This window comes from Apodemus sylvaticus, chromosome 5 (genome assembly GCF_947179515.1).
Source record: "Apodemus sylvaticus chromosome 5, mApoSyl1.1, whole genome shotgun sequence".
NCBI classification, from domain to species: domain Eukaryota; kingdom Metazoa; phylum Chordata; class Mammalia; order Rodentia; family Muridae; genus Apodemus; species Apodemus sylvaticus.
The window spans coordinates 14960395-14973830 of record NC_067476.1 but is presented as its reverse complement, the minus strand read 5'-3'; the positions used below and the strand labels follow the sequence as shown (position 1 = coordinate 14973830).

Genomic DNA, 13436 nt, shown 5'->3' with positions numbered 1-13436 from the left:
TGGGAAAGGCCTGGACCCCAGGCCTCGGCCTTACTTCAGAGTGGTGGAACCTGTAGGAAGTGTGACCTAGGGGGAGTGTAGGTCATCTGGAACGTACCCTTGAAGAGATTGTAGATAGGCACCCTGGTCTCTTTTGTTTCCTTGCTAAGAGACAAATGGATTTGCTTCACCAGGCACTCCCTGTTGTGAAGTGCTTGTCTCACCTCAGGTGCAAAAGCAAGACTGTTAGCCGACCGTCCTGAAACTGAGACCTCCGTGGTTGTGAGGTAAATACTGCTTCTCTGTAAGGTTGGTCATTTCAGATGCTTGTTTGTGATGGAAAGTGGATGCCGATTTCTCCCAGCCCTTCCTCAGCTGCCTTTCTAAAGGTCAGGGGTGAAGTTTTAGTCTGTTTCCTGATTGTTCCTGTGCGACCTTCTTGTGGCATGACTTTTCTGGTTTCTTTTTAGCTGGCTCTTGGGCACTCTCACTGGGAACGGCCCCTGTGGTGAGAGTGTCTAGGAGAGCAGCGGGCAGGTGAACGCTGGGTTGAGATGTGGGAATGTGATGAGCCCAGTGAGGGGGCAAAACCAATCGTAGGAAACAAAACCACTTATTACAGGGAGGCTAGGGGTGCTGTTGGGATTCAGCGGGCGGCCAGAAAGCCGCAAAGAACTGTGGGAGGAAGAAAGCAAGGAAGAGACACTGGGACCACGCGTTTCTTAAGGTCTGTGGGGTTTGTCCTTTGGACTTTCTGTCGCAGGTTGTAGATGGGCTTGTTTCCAGACAGCAGATGAGAAGCGATCTTAATCATTTATATTACCCCAATTTTGAACAAGGTTTTTCTGACCAGTGGTTTAAGATGTGCTGGGTTTCAGTCAATAGAATGAACAACATGCGTGTTAGATCACAACCAACCACGAGGAAAGACAAGTTTCAATTAAACCAAAGGTGACTAGGTACTATTCATTGGGTTTCATATAACTATTTTTAAAAGTGGCAGTATTCTTCTAATCCTGGCTAGTTCCAAAATGAATAAGACAGAGACTATTAGATTTATATAATCAACCTTTACCGCACAATCCCCGGGCCGTCATTGATCTATTCTAATCCTCTCAGCTAATCGGATCCTTCCGGCCACCATCCCCGAGATCCTCACATTTTAGTATTGGTCTGGTTCCCTGGGCTTCAAGTGTGTTTTTCCGTGATGATGCCTCTTGTTCTCCTTGTGGCTGAAATCCCCCCTTCCACTCTCTCCTGCCCCCGTCCCTGGCTGGGCAGAAGTCCAGTTCTATTCTTTGCCCTGCTCAGTCATTGGCTGATCAGCTTCTTTATTGAACAACCAGGGAATAACTGGGGAGCCATGTGCATAACACTGAGGCAGGAGATGCTCAGAATAAGGGTTGTAGCCAGATACGGGGACGTGGAAACCAGCCTTTGAATAATGCACGGATAATCTTTACCCAGTGCACAATAGCATACCTACACTTTCATTCTCAGTCAGTAAAAGAGCTTCTGTGTGCACTGCAGCTTTGTGAATAAAGATGTTCACAAAGTGCAGAAATGAGAATTCTGCTTTCACCGGCAACAGCCATGAAATTCCACTCTTGAAACCGTGGGAGATGGAGTGTGAATCTATCTTTCGGGCCATTAAAAGAGAGAGGCCCTGGCATCAGTTCCTCTAATGCAAATATATGCAAAGGACATTTAAGTGCTCAACTCTTGTTTTAACCTGTTTTGGAACTGTGTTTTCAGTCCTCTGGACAAGAGAGGGAAAGATGTATATACATCCTGGTGTATCCCCTGATACAGAGACTTCTTTGTGTCGGAGCTATTATATAGATGAGGGTAGCCTTGTTACAATACCTTACATTGGTCTGCTATGTGACTATAATGGTTAGTTCAGAATGTGGTGTATAGCTGTAGCGCAGTCAGTTTTATTTTACTACAATGAAATGCCGGAGGCACTTTGCTTATGAGAGAGACCGATTTATTGAGTACAGATGCAGGCAGGGGTTGCCTCTGGGACCACTCCAGCCTGCAGCGTGATAATCCGTGAGAGAGAAGAAGGCAGTTGGGTCCAGCAGGGCTCAGCAGCCAATGTTGGTTCAAACTTCCGGAGTCTGACCCAAATAGTTTATTTTAGGTGTACTTAAGCACAGCACAATTTCGTGAAAACTTCCTGGTGATAATTTAGTCAATCCCGTGTTCACGATAAAGCATCCATAAATCTCTTTGAGAATCCAAGAAAGCTAAATAAAAATCAGACATAACTACATCAAAACTGTTTGTGAAGTACATGTGACACCTTCCGTAAAAAATGGGTTCTGTAGATTGACTGAGAAAAATGAGCTCATGATAATGGTCTGAGGGAGGAGGATCCAGTCAGCCGCACAGTGGCTGTCAGCCACCCAGTGCATGCAAAGGTCAGCTGGCTACCAACCACTTCTGTCCCAGCCTTCTCCACAGGCACCAGGTTATACATCCCGCCCTCTGAAGGAACCACCCTGTCCTTGTGTTGGATGCCCCTGGTTCCTGTGCTGCTTCTTCTCTGTGAGCACAAAGACCTCTGTGCCTCCCACAACTGAGCTCCTGGCCCTGGAGGTCCCAGTCTAAGATCACACAAACCCTTGAGGCCATGCATCCAAGCAGGTCAAGTGTTCAGGTGCTTTGGCCTTGGAGTCAGGTCTTTTCAAATGGTGTGTGTGTGGGTCCTCGTGCCAGGGATCACATGTGGAGAGCGGCCGGTCTTCCACACTCTTGTGGGTTCCAGGATGGTTTCACAGAGGTGGAATCCAGGTCACCAAGCCTGTGTGACAAGAGCTTGTCCACCGAGCCATCCTGCATGCCATGTTTAGTTTAGTTTAGTTTAGTTTAGTTTAGTTTAGTTTAGTTTTGTTTTGTTAAGTCGGTCTCGCTGTGTACCCCCCAGATGCCTGAAACTTTCTATGTAGAACAGGACGGCCTTGAACTCACAGAGACCTGTCTGCTTCTACTGACTGATTTTACAGGTACATGACACCAGGCCTGGCTTGGATCTTGGAATCCAGGAGACCAGGATTTGAACTCTGCCTTTACTAGCTCTGTGACCCGGAGGAAGTCATTTACCCTTGTAAAGCGTTGTGACCTCAGTCTATAAACAGGGCTCATGCTGCTTTTCTCATAAGACTGCCTGCCATGGGTGCTGAGACACTTCACACCCCCCCACACACACACCCCACCCCCCCCACACACATACACACATACACACATACACACACACACATACACACACACACACACACACACACACCCACACACACATACACCCACCCACACACACCCATAGACCCTCCCACTCACACACACACACACACATACACACACACATACACCCACACACACACACATACACCCACCCACACATACACACATACACACCCACATCCACACACACACACACACACCCACACACACACACACACCCACACACACATACACACATACACACACACACATACACACACACACACACACACACACACACACAGTGCTGGGCACACATTACTAGGCTGTTAAGAAAAATGGTGTAAACTCGAACTGGCCGTGATGCCATGTTTCCGAGAGCATGGTGCTCATTGTAAGCTCATTTGATGGGGTGTTCATGGACGATCTTGGTGGTTTACATCCTAGAGGTTTGGGGGATGAATGATGACCTGTGCTCTTCACTACTGTGCCCAATATCTTTGAGAATCCTCTATGCTCCGGACTCATCCCCACCCCCAGCCTCTGACATCTACCAATAGTTGTATCATCTCCATAGTTTTGCTTCTTCCAGAGTGTCTTAGGGCAGGAGCAATAAGTTATGTAGCCATTTCAGATTTGCTTTTTTCTTTTCTTTCAGCGGTGTGCACAATACTTCTGCTAGAGTTTGTCATGACCTAAAGCTGATGGCCTTCTAGCACCAAACAGTGTCTCAGCTCCTGTCTGTGTCACAGTCTGTCCATTTACCTGCTGAGGAAGATGGAACTGGCTATAAACACTGCTTTTTTTTGTAGGCATTGTTTCAACTTTCTTGAATAAACACCAAGAAATATCATTGCCAGAGACTGTGCTAAGACATCCTGAGTGTGAGGTCTCCCACTGGCTTTATCTTTCTTGAGGTTGTTTTGGCTATATATATATATATATATATATATATATATATATATATATATATCCTATTTCTTGCCAAACCAAGTCATGTCTCTTTTGGCAGAGACATGAAATCTAGAGCTCTCTTTGGATAATATTGTACTGACATCTTAAATAAAATTGTTTTCCAACCTGTGAGATGGGATTTTCTTCCCTTAATGTGAAGTTTCATCAATTTCCTTGAGGGACATTTTGTAATTTTCACATTTACTCCCTTCCCAAGTGAATTCTTAAGTAGTTTACTCTTTGGGTTTTATGTCACGGTTCTCTTGATTTTCTGGATGCTTTCCATGCAGTCTCTAGGGTTTCCTACATGCAGGATCCTGTCATCCACAAACAGGCCATTTTCCTTCTCCGTTTCTAGTGAGAATGTCCTTGATTTCGTTTGCAGGGTGCTCTGGTGGTGTTAACCCTGTACTGAAAGGAGGAAAAGCAGACATCCTCCCCTTCTCTCAGTCTTAGAGGCTAAGACGTCAGCCTTTTACTGATGGATGTGTTCAAGCTCTGAACATCTCTAAAATTGAGCTCTTCGGTATTCCTAGGACCCACATTAGAGTCTGAAACATGACAATTGTTGAACAAATGTAGCCTTTTAAAACTTAATGAGCTCCTGGCAGTGGTGGCACATGCCCTTTAATCCCAGTATTTGGGTGGCAGATACAGATGGTTATGAGGTTGAGACCAGCCCAATCTACAGAGCACGTTCCAGGACATCCAAGGCTACACAGAGAAACCATCTCTTAAAACAAAACAAAACAAAACAAAACAAAACAAAACAAAACGAACAACAACAACAAACTTACTGAGCTAAAGGTATTGTTTTTATCCTTTCTTAGTTTTGTGCTGTCTTTTGCTGGTTTTTGTTTTAATAAGACCAAGTCTTACTCTGTAGCCCAGGCTAGATTGGAACTAACTTGGTAGCCCAGGCTGACCCCAAGCTCATAACAGTCCTGCATCAAGTTCCTCAAGTATGTGCATGAGCCACCACGGCTAGTTTTATAAAAGTTGGAGGGCAATGGGACGGGTAGAAAGTGTCATCAGGTGGCAGGACTAGCAAGGAGCTGGTGTTGATCACCAAAGTCACTACAGTTATGGTCCAGCTGCTTGGACCATCTACATTTTAGAGCCTCCATCCAGTTTTCTTTTCCTTTTCTATTTTAGCACTTAACAGCCAGAAAAAGGTAGCATGTGTTCCTGCACTTCATGTTAATGGCTACTGAATAAATAACTTGGCATCCCCTGGAAGCAAAGCAAATGAACAAAAAGCTATAAAGTATAGATAGAAGTTGTCCACGCCCATAGATGTAGTAGCATATGGCCAACTGGCGCGGCTCTGCAGCCACTTAAGGGCTTGAGTCTGCTGGACTCGTGTTCATTGTCACGGTTGGAAGTACTGCTTGTTAACATTTAATCAGCTGTGCCATGCGATTCCACCAATGCAGGATGTGGCCCCTCAGCTCACAGCAGAGAGAAGCTCTGACCAAGTGTCCTCTCAAAGTGGGAACGTCAAGGGGCTTCATTTAATGTACGGCCATCTTTCTTTATTTGGACTTTTAACAAGCAGCTTCTAAATATGAGCTAGCAGGTCCTCAGGCTTCCCTTTAACGAGGCCATCGGAGTCACATTTTAAAGAGCCTCATCTACAGATGCAGAACTCACTAATGACACTGAGGGTGACCGAACAGAGCAGAAAGAGCAGGCCTTTTTGTCGCAGCAAGAGGTTTTCTCCCTGGAAATAATTGAAACCCTGGAGCTTATGCCAAAGAAGAACTTAGAACACTGGGAAGATGCAGGCTTAATTTATAGGAGAGATGCAGGATAATCTTATAGGAGAGATGTAGGATTATTTTATAGGAGAAATGCAGACTTATTTCATAGGAGAGATGCAGGGTTATCCTATAGGAGAGATGCAGGGTTATCCTATAGGAGAGATGACACTGGCACAGCAGGCAGCCAGGCTGGGGAGAACAGGCCCGAGCAAATTGGTTCTCTCCATCTGTCTGTAGGAGACACGGCCATCTCTCCACAGCTGCCCCTTCTCTCAGCATACTGGCTGTCCCCTCTTCCCACCCAGTGATCTCCAGCTGTTCAGCTTTCTCTCTTCATTTCTCCGGGTCCCTGGGCCGGCAGAGCTTGCCTGGCATCTCTGACTTCCACATTCCTGGAAGGCAGACTCATTAGCTCATCTTGAGTCAGTTGACCACACCTAGGCTCACTCATTTGTGAGTTCAAACATCTGACTAAGGCCCAGGACCTGTCTCAGCAACCGAGAACACATCCTGCAATGCGTGGGAAGCATTGCAACCCAAGCAGAGGGAAGGGGAGAGGAGGAGCTGTGTGTGAGGCAGGGGGAGGGAAAGAGGGAATGCCTCCGCCATTTTTTTATTCTTTTTTCTTTTTTCTTTTTGGTTTTATCGAGACAGGGTTTCTCTGTATAGCCCCAGCTGTCCTGGAACTCACTCTGTAGACCAGGCTGGTCTTGAACTCAGAAATCCACCTGCCTCTGCCTCCCAGAGTGCTGGGATTACAGGCATGCGCCACCACTGCCCGGCTTACCACTGCCTGGCTTGCCTTCGCCATCTTATAAGGACCAGGTTAAAGGTTGCCATTTTCAGAGAAAGGGAAGGAAGTGTGGACTTAGGATTTGGGTTGTATTATCCTAGGTTCAAATTCTGATGACCACTATCACCACCATACCCCCACACTCCAGACATACACACACATACATGCACACATACACACACACACATACACACACACACACACATACACACACACACACACACACACACACCAGCTATGCATGAACTGGAACACATTAAGTGACTTCTTTCAACCCTAGGTTTTTAATCAGTAAAATGAGAATAAGTCTTTATAAAGCAAGCACTAGGCTTGGTAAAGCAAACAGTGCTTGCCAACCTGTGTGAGCCTGCTTCTCTGCCTTACAGGCTTGCTTGTGGGATGTTTACCAAGTGCCATTTGCAAACCCTGAGCCCCCAGTGTGGCTGCTGCTTTGCCTCTTTTCTTACTATGAATCACATTTCCCCCTCTTTTTCTAGTTCCCATTTGGCCGGCGCTTGCCTTGTGACATCTACTGGCATGGAGTTTCATTTCGCGACAGTGACATACTCTCCGGTCAAGTGAACAAATTTCCAGGTATCTGAAATTATTATGTTAGCCTTTAGAAGTATTCCTAGGTCCAAAGTCAGAGTATAGTCTTCTGCCATTTTTTTAATGGTATAGAGTAGTTTATTTAGGGCATAGGGAGGGGAGTTGAGGAGGTGGTAGAGACAGAGAAAAGCAGAAGGGGTGGGGGTGGAGAAAGAGGCCGGCCATGAACACGTGGAGAGAGGGGTAGGGGAATGGGAGAGAAGGGACAGAGGGGTAAGAGGGTAAGAGAGCAAGAGGACTCTTAACTGAGACTCTCTGGCCGTGCTCTGCCAGGCTGCTCTGGCCATGGGGAGGAATTCAATGGGGAGTTCTGAGAGCTAACACTTCCGAGGGTCTGAAGACGTAGATGTAGCCTGGGTCCTCACTGGTTAAGGCTGTGCTTTCTCAGTGTCGTTTCCACTGGCACAAGAACATGAGTTAGGGCGTCAGGAAGTGGCTTCTCGTGCAAGCATGAGGACTGGAGTTCAAATCCCCAGCATTCAAGGCTTAGTGGTCCACCCATAATCCCAGCGCCCTGGGAATAGATACAAAGGACCCTTGGGGCAAGCTGCTAGCTAGATTGGCTGAATGGATGAGCTCTGGGTTCAAGGGGGGCCTGGGGGGAGGGGAACCTGCCTGAGCAAATGAGGAGGAAGAGGATGGAAGAAGGTACCAGATATTAACCTCTGGGCCTCTGCACATGTGTGTAAACATGTGCATGTTCGTCAGCACACACATGCAAATGTACACATGCATACCACACACATATGTACAAATATACAAAATAAAGGAACATGATTTGAACTTGTTGAGTTAGAATATAATACAGCGGGCCGAGTGAAGTGACTCTAGTGTCTAAGGAAAGAAATGTGGCCCTTTCCTAGCAGGAAACAGAGTTCTGTGACCAGTCATCACAGAAATGAAGACCCCCCCCCCATCCGCTGCTTCTTCAGGTATCACAGTTAAAGGGGCCATGAGAGTGAGCTCTCCTGGTCTCCACTAGCGCCACAGGCTGTGGCCGGCCTCCACCTTGTACTAAGGGTCTCGTGATGAGACTTACCCTGCAAGGCTTCCGTGGCAGGAAACAGCTAAGGTCATCTCTGTGTTTGCTTTTCTTCTGTCTTTCAGCCTGTGTCCATTTCCTCTACAGTCACCATTCCTGGTGGCTGTGTGACACGGGCACAGGGCAGTGGGACTGCTCAGGGAGGAGGGAACGTTTGGCTGAACTTCTAGACACAGGCCACACACTTATTTTGTTAATGGGTTGTATCTTAATGTTATATTAAATACAATTAATAATTATAAAGAAAAAAATCACTCAAATTCCATCCCTCATTTCAGATTACATTTTCTCCAAAAGTGTTTGATTTCTTTTTATATCATATATATGAGCTTTTTACCTGTATGTATGTATGTATGTATGTATGTGTACCATGTGTGTGCAGTGCTCATGAAGACCAGAAGAAGGAATCAATTACCCCAGAACTAGAGTTACAGATTGTTGGGAGGCCACACGTGAGCTCTGGGAACTGAACCCGGGTCCTCCGAAACAGCAGCAATGCTTCAGCCCTGGGCCATCTCTCCAGCCCCAGGTTTCTGACTCTAGCCATGGCCGCCATTTTTATAGCGCGACCTCACAATGCAATTGCGGTAGCATGGCACCTTTTGTTGGTGTCACATGTTTTGCACTCTCAGGTAGCCGGAGTGGTGGCTCATGCTTGAGGGGCTGAGGTGGGAGGAGTGCCATAAGCTAGGGGCCAGCCTGGGCAACATAGTGAGTGTCAGGCTAGCCTAGGCCATGGAGTGAGACCATGTCTCAAGATCAAAACAAACAAAGCCTACCATTTCCCAGAATACACATCCATGCGCCGGGCAGCTTTGCCACACACACCATGGGGATTTAGCATAACCACTCAGACACACAAAGTTGCTGCTGTAGGCAGCACACATGGAAGGATGCGGGGTTAGGTTAGCACAGTATGGCTGCGGTCAGTGTGGAGGACTTCTCTTTAGTAGAATGTTTGCAAACGTTCCAGGGACTTGTGTCTGGCCTTTAGTTCAAGGAAGATGAGACAAGGAGACAAGGGCCACACACACACACACACACACACACACACACACACACACACACAAACATACACACACCCCGACTTGGCTCAGATACTCACAGGTGCCAGCAGCTTTCGTCATTCTGCTGACTCAGCGTCCCCAGCAAGGCTTATGCTGAGTTACAAGAATCACCACTCAGGAAATGTGGGGCCTCAGCTTCCTGCTGGGTGTTCACATGGCTTACCGATATGAGTTCATGTGAACCGTATGCCCTGTTCTTTGACAACACAGAAGATATCCCACCTTTATTAGTTTTTTTTTTTTGAGGGGAGCAGAGCTAGAAGCTATCCAAAGGTCAATTTTATCCTCAGAGAGGAGAAAGGATTTTGTTATCAAGAGTGAACTGTATAGCCAGGGTCCTTGCACACTGATTTAATGGCCTTGCTGCTATTTAGTTCTGTCTTGCTGCTCACCTAAAAAGGCTACAAAAACGAAAGAGAGGAAGAGAGAGAGAGAGAGAGAGAGGGAGGGAGAGAGAGGGAGGGAGGGAGAGGGAGGGAGAGGGAGAGGGAGAGAGGGAGAGGAAGAGGGAGAGAGAAGAAAAAGAAAAAGAAAAAGAAAAAAGAGAAAGAAAAAGAAAAAGAAAAAGGACTTCTTGGGGTCATGGGAGAAAACAGTTTGTATGCAAACAACACTCCGCATTGGCAGAGTTGTTGAGACATGATTCTGCAGTTCATCAGACGAGGTTACCTAGCAGTTTTCTTTCTGTCCTGTCTCCCTGATGGCCGAGTGTGAGAAGTAGCTCAGGGTCTACATCAGGAAAATGAAGTCCGGAGGAAGGGCTCCTCCCAAAGGACTAGCCTCACACAAGAACCTTCATTCCAAAGGCGAGCCTGCTCCATCCTCGATTCAACATGTCAGTGACTGGAACTTGTAATTTTCCACTTTGCAAACAGCAGTTAATTAACGGTAATGACACGGCAGCCTTGGAAACCTCCAGGTAGGGACGGGTGCTGCCGCGCAGTCCACCTTGGACAGACAGAAACCCGCCAAGGCAGGGGGGCAGCTCCAGCCAGGGCTGACTGACTTTTGGCTTCTGTTGTGTCTGGTTTATCTCCTGCCTCACACACACCCCATTATTCTAAGTGTGCATTTCTCACACATGGCGTATGCCCCAGAGTAAGTTCTGGTGAATGCTCTAGGAAAGAATGTGCTAGAAACACACAATTGAGAACTTTCAGGATACTCACGGAATTTGTCTTCTCTGTGTCACCGTATTAGATGTCATTTGCTTTTTTATGGGTAATTTTCTTAGTTCAAAATACATTTTTCGTCAAAACCGGTCTTTGCTTGATGGTTTTATTTGCTTTTGTGTGTGTGTGTTTTGTGGCTTGTTTATTTGTTTGTTTGTTTGTTTTGAGACCAAGTCTCTGTGTAGCCCTGGATGGCCTGGAACTCACTATGTAGATAAGGCTGACCTCAAAATTGCTGTGGTTACCCCTCCCCCCTGCAGGAATTGCAGAGTTGTGCCACGATACCTGATGTTGTCTTTTCCTTAAGAAAGTCCAAGATGATCATTTCTTAGCCCACAAGCAGGAGCTCTTTGCTGAGTTCCGAGGCCTGAGATGTGAGGCCTGCAGGGCCTTTCTGCAGGTGGGAAGGGAGCTTCAGGGAGGAGTCTATGAGGAGGCCAGGCAAACACTGGTCCACATAGGAGAGGGAGTCACAATGTAAGCGCTCTGCTGGACTGATTAGAGGACCTGCAAACCAATTTGCATTGGCTTGCAAGGCAGGCCTGCTAGGTGAAAGGAATCAGGGAGCTGAGTCCTGGAGAGGTGTGTTCCTCTCCCCACAGCAGTCAGGGAGCTCAGGCCTGGAGAGGTGAGCTGGTGCACAGCTGCAAACAGTGCCAGCATGCCACTCCTTCAGCAGGCAGCAGGTGATAGAGTCGGGAAGGTGACAGCAGGGACCTAAGCACAGCACTGCTGTGGCCTGGGGGTCAGTGCAAGCAACAGAGACCCCTTTCAGCCAATGTGTGGCATAGACCAGCTCAATTTTTAGAAAGTGTAGCCAGAGGGTCTCATTGGAGACAGTGGAGAGAGGAAATGGACTCAGGTAAGAAGCTGAGGCACTGCCAGCACAGAAGGTAGCCTATGACGATGGACAGGACGGGAAGATGGGCCAGGAAATATTTGTTTATTCTTTGCCAGTTGTAATGTGGCTCTTTATTTAATAACAGGAATTATGGTTACAGATGGTGCTTGGATTGAATAGTGCTTCAAGTATAGCTCAGCTTGTGATGTGAGGATCAACCTGTGTGCTCTTTACTGACTCCATGGGGACATCCGGCCTTATGACTGCAACAGAAGAACCCAGGGCTAGAGGCAAGCACTTGATATCAGTAGCTGTGACTTGAGTTAGGGGACCTGCCGCCACAGAGATGTCTAGAGGCAGACCTCTATGATATCACTATCATAGGGAGACCATCAGCCTCAAGAGTCTGGTAGTAAGTGGAGGATCCCAGATGCTGACTGCAGTCGTAGGGGGTGAGACTGGAGACGTGTGACATGAGGGTGTGACATGAGAGAGAACAGCCCAAAACCTCAGCTCTGTGTGTGTGGCTCAGGTAGCCACTAAACCACAAGGAACAAAAGATAAGTTACACACCAGAGATCAGAAAGACCCACAAAACCCCTCAGCTATGGAATGGAGCCAAGCTTTTTAGCAGAGGGAAGCAGATTTAGAGCATCCACTCTAAGTCAGAGGGCTCTGGAGCCCAGGGAGGCTCTCAATCGAGGAGAGGTTGTTTTAAGAACAGAGGCAGAGAATGGGGCCTACAGGGCCTGGAGCTTGCAGGGCAATGGAGTCTGCGGGGGCACAGAGCCTGCAGGGCACAGAGCCTGTGGGGGGGGGGCACAGAGCCTGCAGGACCTTCTTCTCGGAGCATGAGCTTGCCTCTGCTGGAAACCAGGATGACCCTGGCCAGGGTTGTAGTGTGAGAAGACACCACTCCTCAGACCCGCACAAGCCACATGCAAAGGAAGCCAGTGGCCTCGGTGACAATGAAGTGTCCCACACACGTGTGAGGACCTGAGTTTGATCATCAAAGCCTACATCACCGAGCCAGATGTGGTAGCGGGTACTTGTAGTCCCAGTGATGGGCAGGCAGAGCCTTGGGGCTCCCTGGTCAGCTCAACTAGGCTAATTATTGGGCTCCAGGTCAATGAGAGACCCTACTTCTAAAAAAACAAGGTGTAGGACTGAGGAGACGTCTCAGCAAGAATTGCTCTTGTTGTGTAAACATTAAGGCTGGACTTCAGATCCCCAGAACCCATGGGAATGTCTGCTGGGTGTGGTGGCCTGTGTGTCTATAATCCAGACACTTGCCTGGGTGTCTATAATCCAGACACTTGGATGACAGAAGACCCCCCAGAGCAAGCTGGGGGCTAGACAACTGTGTCACTGAGCTCTGAGTTTATGAGAGACCCTGCCTCAGTGAGTAGAGTGGAGAACCAGGGAGGAGGAAAACGACTGTCACAGACACACACACACACACACACACACACACACACGTGTGCACACACAGACACATACACACACACACACATACACAAACACACATAAAGGTCAAATATCTATGCATTTTAAAGAGAAACACTTTAGAGAGCCGGGAGATGCCCAAGACGGGACGCAGCCCCACAGCACCTCCCATAAGCAGCGACTTATGCTGTGGACACTTTCCTACTCCCTGTCCTTGATTCAAGGAGAGAGAGCTTATGCTGGAAGGTGTGTGTTTTTCTATTTTATGTCTTCAATAGTCGTGAAAGATTAAAACAAAGCAGCTTAATTATGTTTCTCATAATGTCACCAGAGTCCACTAAATAATCTTCCCTGGGGCACAGGGGATAGAAAGAATCCACAGAATAATGTGAGCTGGCCATGCATTAAAGAGGGGCTCGGTTCTGAGTGCACACACTACCCACAAAGATGACAAAGGATAGTCACAGGCAGAGCTCAGGTAGGAGGCGAAAACTCGTCCTTATATCCCGCTCACCCCACCCCCACCCCACCACGGGGATTTAGGT

At 47.5% G+C, this 13436-nt stretch overlaps 1 protein-coding gene across 1 annotated transcript in view; it reads left to right on the top strand.

The window, feature by feature from the left end:
* Ttll11 (tubulin tyrosine ligase like 11) overlaps window positions 1-13436 on the top strand; it is a 228454-nt gene that overhangs the window by 21630 nt on the left and 193388 nt on the right. The window contains exon 2 of the mRNA XM_052182350.1: window positions 7212-7308. Within this exon, the coding sequence (XP_052038310.1) occupies window positions 7212-7308 (97 nt within the window). The remainder of the gene's footprint in view (window positions 1-7211; window positions 7309-13436) is intronic.